This window comes from Sparus aurata, chromosome 24 (genome assembly GCF_900880675.1).
Source record: "Sparus aurata chromosome 24, fSpaAur1.1, whole genome shotgun sequence".
Taxonomy (NCBI): Eukaryota; Metazoa; Chordata; class Actinopteri; order Spariformes; family Sparidae; genus Sparus; species Sparus aurata.
In genome coordinates, this window is record NC_044210.1 from 13418853 (window position 1) to 13443060 (window position 24208).

A 24208-nucleotide genomic window follows, 5' to 3' on the forward strand; every position below is an offset into this window, starting at 1 on the left:
GAGGCATTTCTGAAGATCACACTTCACTTCCTGAGGAGGATGAAGCAGGAGGAGCTGGCTGACCGTCTGCAGAGCAGTAAGAGGATTTCTCTAAAGATTTAACATGCTGGATCAATGAGACGTTTACTGAAGTCTGATGATGATGAATCTGTTTATATATACAATGTTTAGGGGAAGGAAACTGTCATATTTTCTTCATAAGTAACTTCATGAACTTTTTATTGTGTGTTCATTTAGAACATCTTGCTACAGTTTGTCAGCGTAAACTTAAATCTAACCTGAAGAAGAAGTTCCAGTGTGTGTTTGAGGGGATCGCTAAAGCAGGAAACCCAACCCTTCTGAATCAGATCTACACAGAGCTCTACATCACAGAGGGAGGGACTGCAGAGGTCAATGATGAACATGAGGTCAGACAGATTGAAACAGCATCCAGGAAACCACACAGACCAGAAACAACAATCAGACAAGAAGACATCTTTAAAGCCTCACCTGGAGGAGATGAACCAATCAGAACAGTGATGACAAAGGGAGTGGCTGGCATCGGGAAAACAGTCTTAACACAGAAGTTCACTCTGGACTGGGCTGAAGACAAAGCCAACCAGGACATACAGTTCACATTTCCATTCACTTTCAGAGAGCTGAATGTGCTGAAAGAGAAAAAGTTCAGCTTGGTGGAACTTGTTCATCACTTCTTCACTGAAACCAAAGAAATCTGCAGATTTGAAGAGTTCCAGGTTGTTTTCATCTTTGACGGTCTGGATGAGTGTCGACTTCCTCTGGACTTCCACAACACTAAAATCCTGACTGATGTTAGAGAGTCTACCTCAGTGGATGTGCTGCTGACAAACCTCATCATGGGGAAACTGCTTCCCTCTGCTCGTCTCTGGATAACCACACGACCTGCAGCAGCCAATCAGATCCCTCCTGGGTTTGTTGACATGGTGACAGAGGTCAGAGGGTTCACTGACCCACAGAAGGAGGAGTACTTCAGGAAGAGATTCAGAGATGAGAAGCAGGCCAGCAGAATCATCTCCCACATCAAGACATCACGAAGCCTCCACATCATGTGCCACATCCCAGTCTTCTGCTGGATCACTGCTACAGTTCTGGAGGATGTGTTTAAGACCAGAGAGGGAGGAGAGCTGCCCAAGACCCTGACTGAGATGTACATCCACTTCCTGGTGGTTCATTCCAAAGTGAAGAATGTCAAGTATGATGGAGGAGCTGAGACAGATCCACACTGGACTCCAGAGAGCAGGAAGATGATTGAGTCCCTGGGAAAACTGGCTTTTGATGAGCTGCAGAAAGGAAACCTGATCTTCTATGAATCAGACCTGACAGAGTGTGGCATTGATATCGAAGCAGCCTCAGTGTACTCAGGAGTGTTCACACAGATCTTTAAAGAGGAGAGAGGACTGTACCAGGACAAAGTGTTCTGCTTCATCCATCTGAGTGTTCAGGAGTTTCTGGCTGCTCTTCATGTCCATCTCCACTCTGGAGTCAATCTGCTGGCAGAAACAAAGCAGTCAACATCCTGGTGGTCTAAACTATTCAGAGACAAACCAACACAGCTCATTAACTCCCAGAAGTCTGAAGCAAAGAAAAAAGTTGCATTGACACAGTACCTCCAGAGTTTTGTAGACGAGGCCATACAGAGTCAAAATGGACATCTGGACTTATTCCTCCGCTTCCTCCTGGGTCTTTCACTGCAGACCAATCAGACTCTCTTACAAGGTCTGCTGACACAGACAGGAAGTTGCTCACAGACCAATCAGGAAACAGTCGAGTACATGAAGATGAAGATCAGTGAGAATCTTTCTGCAGAGAGAAGCATCAATCTTTTCCACTGTCTGAATGAACTGAACGATCATTCTCTAGTGGAGGAGATCCAACAGTACTTGAGTTCAGGACATATCTCCACAGATAAACTGTCTCCTGCTCAGTGGTCAGCTCTGGTCTTCATCTTACTGTCGTCAGAAGAAGATCTGGATGTGTTCGACCTGAATAAATACTTTGCTTCAGAGGAGGCTTTTCTGAGGCTGCTGCCAGTGGTCAAAGCCTCCAAGAAAGTTCTGTAAGTGTGGAGAACTTTCTTCAGAATTCCGTAAATGTGCTGTTATTGACCCAAATAGAAATAATTGTCTTGTTCTGCTCATTATTCTTTATCCAGATTAAGTGGCTGTAACCTCTCAGAGAGAAGCTGTGAAGCTTTGTCCTCAGTTCTCAGCTCCAAGTCGTCTAGTCTGAGAGAGCTGGACCTGAGTGACAATAACCTGCAGGATTCAGGAGTGAAGCTACTGTTACCTGGACTGGAGAGTCCACATTGCAATCTGGAAAGTTTGAGGTCAGATCACTGTTTGTTGTGAATCATTTATATATTTCTATAAACTCAGACATCCACACACTCTAAACGGCTTCTCTCATGAGTTTTTGAATTGCAGAATTGTTTTCTTTCAATGTACCTGTCATTAATCCAGCTCCTTTACTTTATAGAGAACCTAATTTATGCTTGATATCATATGACTTTGATAACTGGATGTTTATTCTCGATTCAGTCAGTCAAGATATTATGTCTACCAGTCATTCCCAGAGAGGATTTTATTTTGGTCACCAAACAAAAAAGCAGATTTTCCTTTCCTTTAATTTAGGCTTTCTCTCTGCAGTACAACTTTGAGCCACATGGGGAGCTTGTTGGTATCAGTGCTTGATTTTTAAATCAGGAGGTCTGGTTCACAGAGACGGTTCTACTCTGGTGGGTCCTTCCTGTGGACTGCTACAATGATGGGGAGAAATGGAATTTAGGTGCCCAGTGATTTATTTACAACTACAAAAAGCAGCAGGCCAAGAAACCATATAAATGGACATGTTCCATCTGTCTGTCTATCAGTTAGTCTCTGCTTCAGGAGACACTGAGTGACCCGAATGCTCTGTCTCTCTTTGAAAACTGCTTTTATTTGAACTCATTTACAATGTATTTGACACAAATATATGTTTTTGGTTAACCCAGTAGTTATTTAATAAATTATCTCTTTGAAATTGCTGATGTATTGAAGACAATATAAGGAGATGTGGAAATTACACTGAAAATAGTTTTGAGTGTCTGAAATACTGATAAATCAAATCAAATCTAATCAAATCAATTGTATTTATATAGCCCAAAATCACAATCACATTGCCTCAGTGGGCTTTACAATCTGTACAGTGAACAACATCCTCTGTCCTTAGACCCTCGATTCGAGTGGGGAAAAACTTCACATGTTGATGGAAAAAAAAACCTTTTAACAGGGTAAAAAAAAAACAATGGAAGAAACCTCAGGAAGAGCCACAGAGGAGGGATCCCTCTTCCAGGACGGAGAGACATGCAATAGATGTTGCGTGTACAGAAAAGAGCAACAATTCACAGTTTACAAGTTACATCAACAGAAAATCGGACACAAGTTATGTAAAGTGAGTGGATCCAGGAGACGACCGAGCAGGACAAGGCATCGCCAAGTGGTGCCCGAGCCACACGACCTCCTGTCCACCATGCTGACCTGGAAGAGGGCAGGCCACAGAGAGAGGCATCAAGGTTAACGGAAATATAGATATGAGGAGATAGTGAAGCAGAGGAGAGCAATGATCCAGCAGAGCCCGGGTTGTGACGATCCAGATCAGTCCGTATTTCAAGGCAGCTGGAGCCCGGAAACGGTAGATGGTCCCAGGGGGCCGTGGTCCATCAGAAGGGAGCCTGAAAGAAAGAGGGGAGGAGGAGAAAGAGAAGGAGAAGAGAGAAGAGGAGGAGGGGGAGGAGAAAGCTATAGAGAGTGTAGAGAGTGACACAGCTTGCAGCTTGTGGGAACAGAAAACAAAAACAAAGGTTAGAGAAATGCAGTATTGATCAGGATAAACAGATTGTTTCTCGTCGGCAGCACAGTGTAACTCTAGTACTATAGGATACTGTCTCACTAAAACTCAACATTTTACCATGTTCTTATTTATTATTTCCCGTTCAGACTGAGTGGCTGTGACCTCTCAGAGAGAAGCTGTGAAGCTCTGTCCTCAGTTCTCCTCTCCCAGTCCTCTAGTCTGAGAGAGCTGGACCTGAGTAACAACAACCTGCAGGATTCAGGAGTGGAGCTACTTTCTGCTGAGCTGAAGAGTCCAGGCTGTGTCCTTGAAACTCTCAGGTAAGGATTCATTATAATTTCATTATTTCATCTAACAAATACTCATGTGCAATTGAAGCTGGGCTTGACCATATGGTAAAAAGCATGAATGCATTTTATATAAATTGTGGGTCTGTCAGTCTATTCTGCTCTTGGGTCCGGAATTGTTAATCTCGACAAACATTGAAGGGGTTGTCATGACGTGTAGTTCAGACATTCATGCTCCCCTCAGGATGAACTGTAATTACTTTGGTGATCCTCTGACTTTTCTTCTAGCTCCATCATCAGGTCATCATTTCAATCTGTACAATATGTAGGTTCATGATCAAATAATTACAAAACTAATGGCATTTCCATCAGTTTCAGTTATACTCTGTTTAGTGGGGCTGTAACCAAACTCACGATTCGGTTCGTATCACGATTTTTGACCCACGGTTTGATACAAACCTTTTTTTAAATTTTTTTCTATTAAACATTTTATTTATGTAACATTTCAATAACTTCTGTATATGATACTTGTCTTATAGTGTCAGAGGTGCAGTATTGGCATGGAGGACATGTCTATAGGATGGTCTGTTAACTACACAGGTCCCTTACTCAACTTAATAAAGAGAAATGTCCCACAAAGCAATGGTACAGAACCAAACTAAGGTAACGTAGTAACTGTAACTGTCTTTGGCAAAGAGGAAACAAATACCGCAGCTGTACGTGGAGAAGCGTCTGTCCCGCCCGTCCTACCGACTCCTCGTCACATTTCTGCCCGAAAAACAGCATCTGTCACCGTGTGTTTATGATGAAAAAAATCTCTGTGACGGTCAGCCCTCCCGACCGGAAGACAGCCTCCGTCGGGTTTAGATTGACTGGGGGGACACCGGGGAAACCCCTTGAAAACACACACACGTCAACATCATGACATGTACCATCACGATTCTTTAGGAGCCACAGCGCCGGCTTTCTGTGTGAATTACACAACGGTTCGTCTTTACTCCAGCGGCACTTTGCTCTCTGTGAACTAGCAATGGCGGAGATTTGGCTAACGACCGCTGTGGTGTTAATGTGGCGTTGCTGTGTGAAAGGGCGTACTTATTATTACTCATAGGGCTGCGATTCTGCCTTCTCACACAGCGAGACAGGTTTGTGGATCTGAGTGTCGCGATTTCAGTTTCGATATGTGCATCGTTACAGCCCTAATGTTTAGTGCTGATTAGTAAATTAGTGAAAACTAAGAAGATGAATATAATAAATGTTAAACACGGATGTTGACTGAATCATCAGGACCCTCAGCTGATGTGTGATGTGTATTGTTGTGTGTGTCTGCAGGCTGTCAGGCTGTCTGATCACAGAGGAAGGCTGTACTTCTCTGGCCTCAGCTCTGGACTCCAACCCCTCCCATGTGAGAGAGCTGGACCTGAGCTACAATCATCCAGGAGACTCAGGAGTGAAGCAGCTGTCTGCTCAGCTGGAGGATCCATACTGGAGACTGGACATTCTCAGGTATGAAGAGTCCTGCTGCAGCCACAGACAGTCAGTGTGAGACTCTGCATCTCTATTGTAGATGGTTCAGTGTTGAAAGATCTGCTTTGTTTACTCCATCTCCAGTTGTTCAGTTCTGTTCAGGAGAAAAGGCAGCATTGCTTGAAGCCAAGAGTTACAAGTAAAGAGAGGAAGATGAAACCATAAGATGAAGATCAGCAACCAGGAGAGTTTTAGCACAAACACTAAAGTTTCACCTCTTTTTTCAGACTAGCTTAGTGCCTGTTCAAAATGTGCTTGTCTGATTTCTTGGCCTCTGGTTTTGCTGCTTGATGAACCGCTCATCCAAACTACTTCACACTCCACACTCCACATAATCCAGGATTATCAAATCATTAACATTGGCCCGACCGATTTATCGGCGGGCCAATATTATCGGCCGATATTAGGCATTTTCCAAACTATCGATATCGGCATTTATAATGGCAGATAAATTAATATTTAAAAAACAAAGTACAAAACGGACGAAACACCCTTCAAGCATGTTATGAGTGTTGGTATTGCATAGTTTGTCCACCAGAGGGCACTCTACAAAAGGTCGAGTCTAGCCCTTTTAGATAGAAAAGGCGGCACATTTTCTCCAAAGCAAGGGCAGGAATGTGCTGCCCTGTCTTTCTAAAAGGGAGGCGTAATATTCCTTATTTTCCAAAAGCCGCCACCGGGGTAGGCGTAAACATGTGACGTAACGTAAAGCACGAATTTGGGCAGTGAACAGTGACAACAACTTTGTCTTCAAAATAAGAGCTTTACATTGCACCACATTGGAGTTTAGAACTGGGTTCTTAGCAGAGGGCTTTTAATTTGAAAGTAGCGACCATTAGTAGCTTGCCACTACAACAACAAGTGGACACAACCAAACAGCTACAGAGACCGAGGAGACGCTAGCATCTCTGACTGCTATGATCAGCTGTTTCCTGGTTTTAAAACTCCCCGGCTGTGGGTCGCACAACAGTGCAGGTCATCGACACCTCCGCCCATCTCACGCAATTGCCGGCACATTGACGCCTCGGATTTAGCAAAACAAACCCCCTATTTACAGCCTTCTGTCTAAATCCGTGGACCTAGCCGCAAAAAAGACGGCCAAATTGGCGGCAGATATTACTGAAAAAGAAGAGCTATTAACATTGCTGCCCATGAAAGAACGCACACGGGGAGAGGACATTTTTTAGGCATTCAAAAACTTCATGGAGAAATCCACCAGCTCCCGGTGTGTAAACTGTGTGCGGTATTGATGGCTGTTTGTCACCTATGTGCATTACTGCTGTCAATTTTTATGTGCAATACCAAGGGTTACATTACTCTCTCAAAATCAGTTATGCATTGTGTTATATAAAGTATACTCAGTGTATGTATAAATAAATAGATGTTTAGTATTTTTTCTGTAGGTAGATGATTTTGACCTGGTCATTTTGAAAGTAGCTCGCAAGTAGGGATGTAACGGTTACCGGCGTCACGGTAAACCACGGTAAAATTCCCGACGGTGAAGGTTACCGTTTAAGTTTTAATTACCATGGTAACCGCCCCAGTCGGTAACCACAGTGTGGAAAACTTGTGGCGCATGCGCAGCGTGCAACTTGCGCTTGTTATGTAGTGAAGAAGACATGGCGGAGGGAGGACGTGATAGTAGCAGCCCTCACAGAATTTTTCCTCCTTCAGAGAGAACCAAATCTGAAGTCTGGGCGTATTGTGGTTGTTATAAGAATGCTCAGGACAGCTGGTCGAGGATGGCAGCCCTATCTGCAGGAGCTGCTAGAAGAAAGTTGTTGCGAGGGGCGGCAACACATCCCATTTACTTACTTTTACTTTACGACCATCACCCGCGACTGTTCAGCAAATGCAAGGTAAATTAACCTCAAGCTTGTGTGCATGAAGTATGTGTATGTCGAGTTTTCTCTGTCTAATTTGCTGTTGTCCCTAATGTAAACTGACCAGATAGTGGTATAACTGAACGAAGTTGATTTGGCACGTCATCTGAACCGCTTATTAACTGTAGATTTCACTTTTTAAAGTCGACCTAATAATTCCCCAAACATTGATGCAGAGCTGCAGTGAGGAGGATTTGACACGAACACATACTGGGTGGACTAAGTTAGATGACTGACTTTCATCTCAGCTCCGTTCACCGGAGCAGCGTCTACCTGTGGCTCAGCAGCCATCTGACCAATCAGATTGACCGAGTCCATTGACAACAGGCGAGCAGGCAGACAGAGAGACAGACAGCCAATATATATAAGTAATATCAGAAATATATAACACTTGTGGATTATTTGTAGAATAGTAGAATAATATAGAATAATATAAAATGGTGAATATAACATATGTCTAGATAGAAATAAGAGCCAAAATAGAGTATTCATAAGTCATTTAACAACAGTAATCCTTTTTGTTTTGATCTAAAAATTATCCAACCTGTTCCTCACAAAAGTGATATGATCTAAATTGTGAGTTTTGTGATCTGTTGGCTGCACCCTTAATATTAAGTAACAATGACAGTAATAATTAATAATGACATTTTCTATTAATTTTTTTCACAGAGAGGGTCTGCTAGCCAATCGAGTGCTGCTGCCACTACATCTCATTCTACCACTGTAACGCAGACATTAAAGGACACGTTTCAAGAACAGGCTGCTTACGTGCCCTCACCACAAAAAGCCAATGACCTATTTTGCACAGTTTTGATACATTCTTTTATAATTATTTAATGTTAACTTTGCAGTGTTTTGTTAAGGTTTTGGATTTGGACTATTTTAATATATAATAAATGTATTTAAATATAAATCTCGATGAAAATTATTTCAAATTAACAGTGTTTTTTTTAACATTTTGAAGACATTTTGAAAAATACCCTGGTATACCGATGACCGTGATAATTTTAGTCACTATTACCGCGTTGTGAAATTTTCATACCGTTACGTCCCTACTCACAAGCTAAAAAAGTGTGTGCACCCTGCTCTACAACGTCCCTGTTTGCAGTTTTCGTGTTTAGAACGCCACAAATCCTATAATATATTTTGATCTTCCTCTGTTCTGTTGTGACAATTTCAATTTCAATTTCAATTTATTTAGGATGACCCCTTGAGTTGCAGCATCTCGTTTTCAAGGAGGTCCCAAACAAACAAACAAGTTGCATTTTCATATTATTTCAGTGAGGACTCATAAATGACTACAAATAACCAATGTTATGGAAATCTGTTATGTTTTGTTACGTTTTTCTTGATTTTTTAATATATATATTATATAAGGGTATAAGGTATAATGTATAAGGGTATTGCGATTTCGATTTTAAATCGAAATCGACCGAAACTGAGTCACAATCTTGAACTTCGAATTAGAAAATGGAATAGTCGATGCTGCCTTGACCCCATGTCACGTCCGGTCGGCTTGCCAAGCAGAAAAAAGCACACACGTGTTAAGCTGGTCGGGAAATAATACCAGGGAGCTTTGCTGTATCTTGAGGAGCCGTCGCCTTTTTTCACAGCCAAACTGCAGCCTATATTGTACACTGTCGCTGTCACTGTCACTACTACTGCTACACCTTTCGCCTCTCCTTCATCTCCCATTCATTCACTGTCTGCACGTACACACGCTCCCTCACTCTCACTCGCCCACTCACACCTCACGCACCGCCTATTCCTGAAACGGGCTACGCCACTCTTACAACAATGGCAACTGCAGATGCAGGAGACCCATCGACAGAACTTGAACCCGCTCCTTCTTCACTGAAGTTGTTAATAAATGTTTTAAATTTGACAATGTAGTGTGATACATTGAGAACAAAGTTCAGATATTATATTGCATAAAAGTGTAGTCTAAAAATGGCATAGCAACCTGTGCTTTAAAAAAGATAAATGTAAAAATTGAGGATCAAATCGAACTGTGACCTTCGAATCAAAAATGTAATCGAATCGAGGATTTGGAGAATCGTGACACCCCTAATAAATTGATCTTTATCAACACTGGAGTAATTGCATTCTAGATCACCACTTGACAGGGCCAAGTGAAAACTATATTATTGTAGACAAACGTGAAAGACACTGCAGATGGATGCAGGTTTGTTTAATGATTGAAAAGATGCAGCTTTTATTTTGTAGACTGCTGCAGTCTGATTATTAGAAGGAGTTTCAGAATAACAGGGGAATTTAAATGATGACTAGTAGCCGTGTGCAGTGATGTAGATCATTGAGGATGACGAACACTGAGATGCATCGAGAATCGTTGACAGCTGAATCGTAATGGAATCGTGAGGCCGGTGAAGATTCACACCTCTAAAATGTTTGTTACATGAAGAATGCAAAAGTAGAGTTTGTGGGGGCGCTGTGGAGCTGCGGACCAAGATGGCAGCTTAGAGTGGGTGCTCCTCACGGCTCTGCTAAAAGCTTACAAAGTCCTAGTCATTAACGCTTCTAATTGGCTCCAAAAGATGTCTAAACAAATGACGCTCAAAGACTGTGAGAGCAGCTCCAGAAATCGTAGCTCTCATAGACCTAAAACTACAACTACCGCGACAGCCGATGATGCTAACGATGCAGCTGGCCCACGGACTGACTTAGCCGCGGTGCTAAGTGAGCTGCAGTCACTGTGTACGGCTGTCAGCGTGATTATCACCAAGATAAGTACTCTTGACGGCTTTGGGGCAAAACTAGACAACGTGGAGAGACGCATAGCTGAGATGAACAGCTCTGTTGATGCTGTGCAAAAGAGCTTCGCGGACCTTCAACAGGATATCACCGCTAATGCTAAGCGGCTCACGGAGGCCGAAGGGCGCATAGGAGACAACGAGGATGGCCTGCAGAGTGTGAAAACGGAGTTGATTAATGTCGCTAAACGCATCGCCTATTTAGAGTCCAAGACGGAAGACCTAGAAAACCGGGCCCGGAGAAAGAATTTAAGATTGGTAGGGCTCCCCGAAAACGCTGAAAAGACACAGCCCATGGCGGATTACATCCAGCCCATGTTGCCGGTCTGGCTGGGGCTCGACGTCGCCAAGTCGTTCACCTTGGAGAGAGCGCACCGCACTCTAGCAAGACCAAGACCTGATCGAAGCAGAGCTGTAATCATTCGTTTCCTGCGATTTCAAGACCGTGACCTTGTCTTCAACACATCCAAACAACGATCGCTCACTCATGATGGTCACAAAATCTTCTTTGCTCAAGGGATTTCAAAAGTTGTGTTTTTTAAAATGTCAGTTCTTACCACTTCTTTTTTTTTTTTTTTTTTTTTCTCGTCACACTCACCATGGTCATCTATCTCACTGCACTTGAAACAACATGGAAAGCCCAAAACTGTGTGATTTAAGATTTACAAGTTGGAATGTCAGGGGACTCAATAAGCTAATTAAACTGAAACAGGTAATGAACAGACTTCAAAACCTACATTCTAAAATTATTTTTCTTCAGGAAATTCATATAACAGTCACTGAAATTAAACAAGTACAACGCAGGTGGCCTGGTCAAGTTATACATGCCACATATAACAACCATGCTCGGGGGGTACTAATTCTTATCCACAAAACAATTCCTTTTCAACTTACTAATACTATCCGGGACCCCCAAGGAAGATTTGTAATCGCTCAGGGTAGAATTCTGTCTCTCGCATTGAATCTGGCCAGCATATATGGCCCTAATGAGGACAATCCAAAATTTTTTGAAGATTTCTTCTTAACCTTGTCTTCTTTGTATGGCCTAAATATTATTGGTGGGGATTTCAATTGCACTTTGAACCCGTCGGTAGATCGTTCTACAAAATGTGATCCCCATAAAAAACAATCTAGAAAAACTATTTCACAATATATCACAGACTTAAACTTATCTGAAATCTGGAGAAAACTTAACCCAGATAAATTGGAAAATTGATGCTACTCAGGAATGCAAAAGTCCAGGTCTCGCATAGATTATTTTTTAGTATCACAAGAACTGGTATCCAAGATTAAGAAGTGTTGGTTAGACTGTATAGTCATTAGTGATCACTCCCCCATTACTATGTCTGTACAAATGGAGAAGCTTCAACCGTCTCCCCCTAACTGGCGTCTGCAAGTGAGGTGGCGTAAAAACCCAGAATTTGTTAAATATGTAGAAGATAAGATTGACATCTACTTTCAGATCAACACTAACCAAACTAATGCATGCATTAGATGGGAAGCCTTCAAGGCATATATTAGAGGGCAAATTATCAGTTTCACAAGCACTAAAAACAAGAAACAAAAAGCAGAAATTAATAAATTGGAGAAACAAATAAAATCTTTGGAAATAGATATAAATAATAAAGATGACCCTGAAAAACAAAAACGGTTACCAATTTTAATAATGGAATATAATAAATTAACATCTGATAAAGCAGCAAAAAGTTTGCTGTGGTTGAACCAGGCCTTTTATGATTAGGGAGAAAAGGCTGGCAAATTGTTAGCTTGGAGAATTAAAAAGATGCGATCTGAAAGAGCTGTTAATGGCATAACTATTCAATCAGGGGAGGTATCAAACGATCCTCAAGATATTAATAATACATTTAAGGAATTTTACCAATCACTGTACAGGTCAGAATGTTCCCCTACACCTGCTTATAGCGATGCCTTGCTCACCAAAGAGGTTAAAGAGGACTTGGATAAGGACATAACGGTGGAAGAGCTATTGCAGTCCATTAAAAGTATCAACTCAGGCAAAGATCCGGGGCCTGATGGCCTGCCAATAGAGTTTATAAAACCTTCCAGAAGCAGTTATTGACCCCACTTTTTAATATGTTTAACGAGTCATTAAATAATGGCATACTACCACCAACTTTAAGACTCGCTACAATAATTCTTATTTTGAAACCTGGGAAAACGCCTACCGACTGCTCCTCGTACAGACCTATTAGTCTTATGGGAGTAGATACAAAAATACTGTGTAAAGTTCTTGCCAAAAGGCTAGATCCATATATCCCTTCTTTGGTACACAGTGATCAGAATGGGTTCGTACAGAACCGTCAGGGATTTCATAACATTAGAAGGGTCCTCAACATATTACACTCTAAAAACAATACCAGGGATACAGCGCTGTTATCTTTAGATGCCAGACAAGCGTTCAATAGAATCGAGTGGCCTTACTTGTTCAATTTGTTACCAAGATATGGTCTTGGGGGAAAAATTCTGAAATGGATACAATTATTGTATACCAACCCTACAGCACGTGTAATGACGAATAACAATTTATCAAGCCCGTTAACATTAGAGAGGTCAACTCGTCAGGGCTGCCCGCTCTCCCCATTATTGTTCATTTTAGCCATTGAGCCCTTAGCCATGACCATTAGAGCCGAGGCCAATTTGTCAGGCATAATAATTGGAGATTATGAACATAGGATATCGTTGTATGCAGACGATGTGATCCTTTATTTGTCAAACTTATCAAACAGTGTCCAGACATTATTACATTTAATTGATAGATTTGGTCAGTTTTCTGGTTACTGTATTAATAATGCAAAATCTTCTATACTTTTCTTAAACAAAGATGAAAGAAGTAACCCAGTTATAAATACACCCTTTTCTAATGCGAGGGAGGGCTTTACCTATCTTGGAATTAAGATTACCCCCCAAATTAATACAGTTGCTAAAGCAAACTATGACCCGTTGATGAGAGAAGTACAGGACTTACTTGAAAAATGGACAACAATGCCAATATCATTGATTGGCCGGATCAACATAATTAAGATGACTATCTTGCCAAAATTCTTGTATTTGTTTCAATCACTCCCATTACCATTGCCAAAATCCTTTTTTAAAGAAATGAACAGTGCGTTTTGTAGGTTTATCTGGAACAACAGAAAACCTAGACTAAGACTCAGATTATTGTATTTGCCATATGAAAGGGGTGGATTACAGATGCCCAGTTTACAGTGGTATTACTGGGCCGCTCAGCTGCGCAGTGCTATATTTTATTTAGTCACACACTCCCCTCCAGCATGGGTTTATATTGAACAAGCATCAATATCTAAGCTGCCATTAAGCCTATATTTATATTCAGCAGATTTCAAAACTTTAAAGAAAAAAACAACAAATCCCTTCCTTAAAAACTCTATTGATATATGGTTTAAAGCTCATAGACATATCGGTGATACACCCCCCCATCTCTCAGTTTTCACCTATTTGGGATAATGAGCGGTTTACTCCTGGCAGGGCAGATGGTGGTTTTCAGGTTTGGGCCGAAAGGGGAGTGCAAAAAATTGGAGATTTGTATTTTCAGGGCATTTTACTAACATTTAACGATCTCTGTTTGAAATATTCAATTCCAAATAAACCCCTTTTTTAAATACTTACAATTGAAACACTTCATCTCATCAAAGCATCGCCAGGCTATGCATGAGCCACCGCTGTCCTGCCTTGAGGGCATTGTGTTAAAACACATGAATGGGAAACGGCAAATCTCCACACTATATGCAGCACTTGTTTCGCATGATGAGGAATCTAGTCACGATAGAAGGAGGGCATGGAGTTCAGATATTAAGGAAGCGATTGAAGAAGCTGAGTGGGCGACAGCATGCTTAAAAGCTCAATCACAAACCATTAATACCCAAATGAAACTGCTACAACATAAGTGGTTAATGAGGACATACATAACCCCTGAGAAACTCAATAAATGGTCCCCTGGCATTCCAGATACATGCGTGAAATGTTTGATTGAGAAAGGTACTTTGATTCATTGTGTATGGGAATGTCCTAAGCTGGTAATTTTTTGGAAAATGGTTGTCCGCACTCTAAGTGAAATCACAGGTATTCAGGTACCCTGCATAGCAAAGCTCTGTATTTTAGGGATATGCCCAGATTGCTTTTCTGTTAACTCTAAGTGTAAGACTCTGATCAACTTTGGCCTCCTGCAGGCCAGGAGGATGATTGCTCTGTCCTGGAGAGAGACTGAAGTTTCCTCTACACAATCTTGGATTAGAGAGATGGCAATGTGTGTTACATTAGAAAAGCTAACTTATGTAATTAGGGGTAAAGTGCAAGAATCTGAAGAGATGTGGGCACCCTTAATGGACTTTCTCAGGCAACAATAGATTACATTTACCTGTAAGGTGATTGAGTGTGACCATTTTTATTTGTATTATTTTTGTTTTTGTTTTATTTTATTTTATTTTTTTACTTTTTGCATGTGTGTGTGTATGCATCAAGGTCTGCCTGCATCTCACTGTGCAACTAGTGTGTTATGTGTTGAGGCATTTTGTATGTCCTTATTGAAAAGCAATAAAAAAATTGTTTAAAATTAGGCCTCATGTGTGTTAGCAGCATACTGAGGATACCATCAGTCAGAACAGCTGCTGGCTGTGGTGTCATGGGGCGTCCTTCCTCACAACGTAGTCACCATGTTGACTTGTTTCTTTGTGACGTGACAGACACAATATTATATAATATCAGTTTGCATAGTAGCACAATTCACATGAAGCTCAGTGAACTCAGTACACACCTTGTTGTTTTAGTTAATATTTGCTGATGTAAAGGGCAAATACAGATCAGGCCTGTACAAAAAAACACAACAACAACAGAGCAGCACTTCCTCACAACATGTGAAAAGTATAAACATATTAGAGAAACACATGTTAAACGTGTAATAGATTACAAAGGGTTTGTTGAGCCAGTAGATGAAGAAACTAGGGCTGTCAGTTTAACGCGTTAATTAGATTAATTAATTACACAGCAAATTAACGCGTTATGAAAATTAACGCAATTAATTCTGAGATTCTGAGTGGCAATTCAATGCGCAAGCATTTTAAATTTGGCCCATTGAATGATCCGTAGGCTACTTGGCAGTGGCACGTTACGATAGCCATAGACATATATCTTAGAGCTTAGATTGGGCCCAAAATATCAAGCCCAACCCGACACGAGCTCGTGCATGTTGTGTCCGAACCAGGCTTGAGGAGTAACGGACTACATGTAACGGCGTTACGTAATTAGGATACAAAAAAACAGTAACTGTATTCCGTTACAGTTACAGAAAAAAAAGACGTAATCAGATTACAGATACATTTGGAAAAAAATTGGGATTATTAGTTGGATTACAATTAAAATATATGATAATAAATTATGAATAAATGTGAATGAATGAATCTAACACTTGCCAATGCGGTAATGCCGTATGCACGCGTGCACACATTACTACAGTTCACTACAAGTCAGTCACAACGACGCTCTGCTCTCAAGTGAAGCCAGACGGCTCATTATGGACTCGAGCGCTAGAGAAAAAAATGCTTTACCTGCGTGGAAATTTCGCCATTACTTTGTTTCTAAAGAAGTAAGAGGGAACAACATCACTGCACAGTGCAAGCTATGTCTCCCAGCTGGTGCACACACTGCCATCGTCCAAGGACTCCACATCTAATTTAAAGAAACATTTAATGGTAAGCGAAACTGCGAACGTTAGCTAGCTACACAGAAATTATGTTAGCTAAAGTTAACATTAGTTAGCCTGCTAACCAGACTCGGACTGTCATTGTTTCTACTACTGCTGCTGCTGCTACTAGGTACTACTACTGGGTCTGTGGGTGGTGCTGCTGGTGACCGGGATGGTACGTGTTTAGGTTTTTTGGTAGTTTTGAAGTCTCGTTTTGGTTTGCTCCCGGTTGTCCTGTTAAAATTAAGACATTACATTGTTAATACAAACTCAACACTTCCTGTGTCCGTCTCAAATTTAAAGTCCTCCAGCATAAATAGCTTAGTAGGCTTTTATTGTGAAACATTTGCATGGACTTCATCGTGGAAATCTTGTTGACTTTCGAGGGCCCCATAGACACTTCAGATGTAGCTACTGCCACCTTGTGGGGCTTGTACGTTACAAAATTGCCTGAAACACCTGCAGTGACTGAAATGGGTCACTAACACTTTAGTTCACAACAAGGTATTAAAATAGCATGATTATATTAGGAAATTGTATGGGTAATTTTGGGGGACAAATAAGTGCCACACATCCTATATGTGGGGGTGTTTTACTACTGCTATTACTAGAAATAGGCCTAGTAGTTACAATAACACTAATAATAACTGTTACCATTATTATTATTATTGTAATATGTCATGTAATTCTTGAATACAGCTGAATAGATAGTAGTCAATGAATAAAACTGAATAAATCTAACATACCCTACAATTAATTAAATATTTAATTTGCTTTATGTGTTCCTTAGAGGAAGTCTTTAATTGCATGTGCATTGAGGTAATCCAAAAGTAACTTAAAGTAATCAAGTTACATTACTTTAATATTGTGGTACTTGGATTACGTTACTGACTACATTTTTTAACAGGTAATTAGTAACTGTATCGGACTACATTTTTAAAGTAACCCTCCCAACCCTGGTCCGAACCCAGCCCGGCCCGACACATTAACTGTAATTATGAGCCCGAGCCCGATTTAAACTCGACATTTTTTTGATACGTGGGTTGTTATAACTGACGTTCTCAAGCTCCTTGTTGCACTTACAATCAGTGATGCCGGTAACGCGTTACTCTAATCTGACCACTTTTTTCAGTAATGAGCAATCTAATGCGGTAATATTTCCAAACCAGTAATCAGATTAAAGTTACTAATTCAAGTCACTGTGCGTTACTATTATTTTCGTCATTTTCCTTAGTAAAAATATATTCTTGCTTCTCGAGGAGTGACGTTTCGTGCGCGAGAAGTCACGTTTTCAGCACGAGGACACTCACTCACGTGTAACACCACGCAGCGACACAAGCATCTTGGAAGGAGGAGAGAGATGCACGTTTTCTAGCTGGAAATACAGTCATTATTTTGAGTTATTAAAAAAACACACACACACACACACAAATGCTTGATCAATGGCCTGGCCCGGCCCGGCCCGGCCCGGCCCGAGGACAGTGACGGGAAATATCAGCAGGCTCGGGCTCGGGCAGAGAATCTAAACTCTAATATGTCTATGACGGTAGCACCGAGGAACTTGTCCGAACGTATTCATCACTTCCCACCTGCGTCGCTAGTCAAAGCAGGGTGACAACAGACACCCTGGACGCGACTCAGGGGAGCGAGGCGAGCACATCGTTGCTAGGGCATTTGAATGCCAAGTTTATTTATAAAAAGAACGAAGACGGGACAATCAACAAGAACGCGGTTATTTGTAGCTTTTGTAAAAAAAAATTCGCCTATCACCGAAGCTGCTCCAGCTTGACTTATCATTTAAACGCTAAACACGTCGGGATTAAGAGTCTGCTTCAGTGCCTATTTGGGATTCAGCCTTAATTTATTTCTGAATTTTATTTATATAAGGTATTTGTATTGCATTTTTGAATAATGCACCTGGCCTAATTGGTTTGCTGGGATGTGCTTGACCATTTTATTTTAAAGATCTTCTCTTCTTAGTGTATTCAATTGATTAGTCATGCAATACAATTTTGTAATGTCCTAGAATTTGAATTCTTTATTTGGGTACCTTTAGCAGATATGAGATTAAAAAGTGATTAATTAGATTAATTAATTACAAATCCTATAATTAATTAGATTATTTTTTTTAATCGCCTGACAGCCCTAGAAGTAACATTGACAATCCTACTAGGGGAGAACCCAAAGAGCTGTGATCCAGCAGCAGTCTATGTTCTGCTGCCACAAACTGAGGGACAGTGATTGACAGTCAGCTGACAGTTGTTCATGTTATATGTGATGACACTTATTATTTGGTGTTGTGCTGTTATTGTCAGCTTTGGTAAGAGTTATATCTATGTTGTGTTTTGATCTACTGTACTAGTTTTTACACTACCATGTTCTTCTTCTTTTCTTGCTTATGCGACATGTGTTACATTGTGCCAATAAAGACATTTTTTAATTTGGATTTGAATTTAGAAAATGAAATAAAAAGATAAATGTACATTGTGAATGCAGCCTGAGCCATGCACTGAGAATAAAAAGGTAATATATATTTTAACAGAACAGGTGTGCTCAAGTTTCTATTGTGAAGAAATAAAGACTTCACTTCAGACGATCTCTTACTACATGAAATGTAGTGAAATGAAATATTCTAAAAACATGAAATATTCTAAAAACATCTCTTATGTACTCCAGTGTCTCTGACCGTACAGCTAATAACCCACCAGGGGGCGACACTGATCCATCACAGACCTGAGAGCACAGACAGAACGTTTTTCTGTCTTAAACGTTGGTTTTTAAATTGAAACCTGTAATGTAGCCGGGCCCTAATCTTGTGTTTGCAGGAACAACAGGTTTACTAATGGATGAAGTGGATCAGTTCCAAAAGTTAATCCTGTCCAAACTTTTGTCAGTCAGCCTGTCCAACAAACAAATCTGCTGCTCATTAAAACACTGAACAATAAGTTACTAAAGGGACAGACACTACGGAACAGTGTAGACAGGTTCTGGGTTTGAAACGTTTACTAAGTCACCGTGCCGAGTCTCCTTCACCCGTAGTGGCTCCGACCTGCTTTTTCTTCAGGTTTCAGTGATGTGGTGTGACCGGGCCATGTGAGATCAGCTCTGCACATCTTGTAGCTGTTTTCTTTGAAGACTTTAATATAAAGTGCTGCCACACTTTTGATGACTTGGCTCGTACACTTTTCTCTTCTGTAATGTTTGTAGTTTCTGTTGCTTCCGTGGCCTCCGCTGTTGCAAATGCATAAAGGGGTCTAATCAGAAAGGAGACTGCGCATCTCTGAATAGTTTCCTGTTTCATCACCTGAGCTACGCGAGGCGCGTCATTGGATGGATTACTGCTCCCCACCATCTGAGACCAGAACTGCTGCACTGAATGAGTTTTCCTGACGTCTCTACGTCTTTGACTATGAAGTGAAGCAGCTGATCCATGATGGGAAGCTCTTTTTATAATCGATTTAATGGGTTAGTTGTCACAGCCCTAAAACATTCTGATATTTAATTCAAACTGAACGCTGCACTTCTTTGAGTCCTAAGCAACAAACCTACCAAGTATGAAGTAGATTGGATGAACGGTTCTGGAGACATGTGAACCACAGACAGACAGAAAGAAAGACAGATTCCTGGCTTCATAGTCAGATGTTCCTCTGGTCACATCTGGACACATCATGTTCACCACAGCAGATTTCAGACTAAGAGACATTTTCTGTCATTGTTTCTGCTTTTAATGGCATCAAACATGACATGAAGTTCTCCTCACAGTAACTATTACTGCTGTAATATACATCAGATATCAATCCAGCACCAAACTATAGTCACATGAACATGTCAACACATGAAACCATGCTGTTTCTATCAGCAGAAACACAGCAAGAACAAAAAGCAGACTGTGCAGGTGAGATTCAGAAAAGCCCTCCAAGCTTCAAACAGGAATCGGACCTCAAAAGTTCGGACGTCCAAATACAAAAGTCCTATAATATAGAAACATAAGCACAAGTTGACATTGGATCAAACAGCAAGCATAAGGTCGCCCACAGGAAACAGCAACAACATCCAATAAAATAAAGATGAAGTCATAAATCCAACAGGAGGTTTGTGTGTGTTCTCAGATGTTGTCGTCCTCTTTCACACACACCAACATCCTGTGGCTCACTCTCAGTGTGTGAGGAGAGTGGCAGAGGTGAAGAGGTTCAGGGAGAACAGGGAGAAGCAGCCTGATGGACAGATTGTGTTTCTGTGTATGAGAGTCATGTCATGTCCATGTTTGCATGCTGAAAGAGGATGTGCTGCTCTGACCCCCCTCCTCCTTTCAGGGTGGAGCCTGCTGGAGTCCGATGGTTGACACCAGGTCTGAGGAAGTGTGAGTGTCTTTTTACTTTCATTCATGAAAACACTGTGACATCACTCATTCACATCTGTGATGTCATCATCACACTGATGACACATTAATAACTGCAGCTGTGTTGTGTCTTTTTCTCTCCATCAGATTCCTGTGAGCTCACAGTCGACACAAACACAGTCAGCAGAAAGATCAAACTGTCTGACAACAACAGGAAGATGACATATGTGAAGGAGGATCAGTCATATCCTGATCATCCAGAGAGGTTTGACTGGTGGCCTCAGCTGCTGTGTAGAACTGGTCTGACTGGTCGCTGTTACTGGGAGGTTGAGTGGAGAGGATATGTTTCTATATCAGTGAGTTACAGAAGAATCAGCAGGAGAGGAGAAAGTGTGTTTGGATACAATGATCAGTCCTGGAGTCTGAGGTGCTTTGATGGTCGTTACTATGTCAGGCACAATAACAAGCAAACAGACATCTCCTCCTCCTCCTCCTCCTCCTTCTACGCCTACTCCTCCTCTGGTAGAGTAGCAGTGTATGTAGACTGTCCTGCTGGCACTCTTTCCTTCTACAGAGTCTCCTCTGACTCACTGATCCACCTCCACACCTTCAACACCACATTCACTAAACCTCTTTATCCTGGATTTGGACTCTACTGGTCCAGTTCTGGTTCCTCCTCAGTGAGTCTGTGTGGTGTTTAGTGTGCAGAGTCTCCTCCTGTCACAGAAACATTGTCAGTGCTGAACAGTTGAGTCTGTACAGGATCACAGTCACATCAATCTTTCAGCTTCTTGTAATAAATTCATCAGTCAACTTTGTACAAAATGATTCAAACTGATTGAAAAGATTCTTCATTTACATTTTAAACTTCTTCCATTAAATTGTGTAAATTGCGTTGACTTGTACTTTCTGTCATGTGTTGTTTTGAATTCTGGCTCTTGTTCCAATAAATTCCACAACTATTAGTGAAATGTAAGAAACAGAAAACATTGACTCGTCTGTAGCTTTAATTGTAAAGAATCATTGTGAACAAAGTTGTGAATGGACAGTAAAATATGATCAAATTTACTCGACACTCCAACTGAAACACTCTGACTTGTTTCATGTGTTTCTAATGATGAAACCAAAAGTTTGATGGTGTTGGTTAACACATGTAATTGAATCTTGTCCGTGAAACTAAATAGCTGTGAGAAAAGTCTTTCTCTGTCTGACCTGAGGTTTTCACACAGTTATTTTGTGGTCAAAAGAAGTGAAATGCTCAAAGAAAGTGATTCATTTAAGACTGATTCATCAGCTCAGGATGGTGAAGTGATGCTGTGAAGTCTGGAGGTTGTGGGTTCAATCCTTGGGTAGTTCAGCTGATTTTTAAACCTGATGTCCTCAAGAATAAAAAAGGGACAAACTTATTCAGGCCCACATCTGTTTGTTAAGAATAAAGAGAAGTAGAAATACCCACAATCCTTTGCTGCAGTAAATAACTGCAGTTGAAATAAAACAGCGTGGTGGCAGCTTTAATAAAAGACTTCCTGCTGATTTAAAAGATGTCAGTGATTGTGCCGCCTCAGAACACCACTGAACATTTCCCTCATTTGATTCCAGGACGACAAACAGTGAAATGTGTGCAGTGAAATGTAACAGACTGAGATATATACAGACTGAACAGTGTGATATGAGCTCACTGGATACACAACAGCTGTGGTTTCTTTTCACCAGCAGAGGGCGGCAATGTCCTTCAACTCCAGCAGAATAATGCTGAATAAAGAGCCAGAGAAAACTCAGAAAGTACTGAGAAATACTTAAAGCTGAGGCTTCACACAGATATATGATTTTTACTACGATAAGCTTTATTTATACAGCAGCTTTAAACACAAAAATAACAAAGTGCTCTGACATTCAAGCAAATCAAGAACATTACAGAATAAACACTGAGCCGTCACAGCAAACACAGTCAATATGTGTTATTAAAAGCAAAAGGAATAAAAGAGATAAAACAGGCAAAAACACAGAAAATTAAATAAATGAAGAAAAAAGTGATGCAAATAAAGAGATAAATAAAAGAATGAGACCAATAAAGGACGATAAGACGACGACATTACATCACAGGAATTAAGAGCAGATTAAAAGATTTACAGCAGTGTTGAAGCAGATGAAGTCGTTCATAGTGGATTTCAAAATGGAATATTATTGATTCATTCGAAGATTTGTGATGAAAATAAAACTCTTGTGCATCTTGTGGGAATAAAACGGTTTTGGATTCTGGTATCAGTGTACGGATCAGAACATATCCGGATGTGGGAGGAGATCCTCTTCACCTGAGGTGTTAACAGGAAGGAAGAGAGGACGACTGGACCGCTGGAAGACACCATCAACACAAACATCACAGGATCATTGTTTTGTGAACAACTGTCATAAAGTATGTAATCAGTGTTCTGTTGTATAGAAGTCCAGACAATCTGTGGTTCTTCTCTCTGTGCTGCAGGTCTGAAAGAGTTCTGATTCATCACAGCCGGTCTGAAACTCTCCAGAGAATCAGCAACTCTCAAACTTCAACGAGGACAATTTCCCTTACAGACTGTTTAAAGTCCCAGAGGGTTCAGCCTGTTATGAGTCAGTGAAGCATCACAGTGGTTTTGAAGCTGTTATCTGAAGGTAAAGCAGTGATATGATGTTGCTTTAAGGCCTGTACTCAGTGGCTGTTCTACACGGGGCCCTACAGGGGCCAGTGCCCCTGAGCTGACTGAATAATTACATGAAAATGAAATAAATTGATCAAGTTATAATGATTACAACGTAAAGTGATTTTCTTGCACATAACCGTGTTACTGTTGTTTCTCACTCCAATAAGGAAATCAAGTTTGTAAATGTCTGGTCTCGCTATGTTTAAATATCAGACTCATCGAAGCAGAGGCAAATATCCGAATGTCAGTATCCTACCTAGTTCTACACAATATTGTGACATTAACCACGTAACTATATCAGTCTTGGCTGTAGCATTTCGATAAATAATACATTTATTGAGTAAAGTAAATAAAAAAGTGAGAGAAACATATGAAGGTACTGAGAGAGCTGAGGAGCTGGAAGAGGTTGGAGAGAAGGCAGGAGATGAAAGTGAGGGCACTGACACAGAGAGGGACACTCCAGAGGGTGAGGAGGAAGAAAACATACAGGGACAGAAGGAGGAACAGCAAGTGGATCCATGTGGATGAAGTACTGCACCGTCAGGTTTGTGATGTAGAACAGGTCTTCTTGTATATGCCATTTGCAAAGCAGTGTTAGTACAATTCATAGTACAGTGTGTCCATAAAATGGTGCTTTCTGCCATAAATTCTATTTTGTGTCATTGATATGTGACTCTTATGTTAAAAAAATAGGCAACTACAACTACATTTTAAAATACATGCATACACAGGTAAATACTTTTTTGATGGCCCTACCTCACTGTTTCAATCGATGCACTCTTTATGTACAAAATAAACTTTTGCATGATTTTAATGTAAAGAAAAATTAAAGTATTGAATGTTTAAATATCAATTGTTTCCATTTTTTTTTTCATGTGCCCCTCTGATTAAACACTGGCCCCCCTAGTCAAATCTGTCTAGAACCACAACTGCCTGTACTGCTTTCACACCCAGATGTCAGCTGGGAAACTGCCTGGTCTTTGAGCCAAGATGGCTGCCTGTGTGAGCAGGCAGAGAGAAGCTGTGGTTTGTCCTGGTGCTTTGAATGATGACACTGTGATAAGAAGGTGAGTTCAGTCTGATCTGAGGTCTGATGTGTTTCACAACAGTCAGGACTGTTATTGATGTGGAGGGGAAGGCAGCAAAGGGTTGAGCACT

At 40.9% G+C, this 24208-nt stretch overlaps 1 protein-coding gene across 1 annotated transcript; it reads left to right on the forward strand.

The window, feature by feature from the left end:
* LOC115577184 (NLR family CARD domain-containing protein 3-like) lies at positions 1 to 21022 on the forward strand (the record flags this gene model as incomplete). Its single annotated transcript, XM_030410097.1, has 6 exons — positions 1 to 76; positions 238 to 2074; positions 2171 to 2344; positions 5466 to 5639; positions 20347 to 20393; positions 20520 to 21022. Coding segments are annotated over 6 exons (2811 nt in total), but the record flags the coding sequence as incomplete, so codon positions are not given.
* Between the last annotated feature and the right edge of the window lie 3186 nt (positions 21023 to 24208).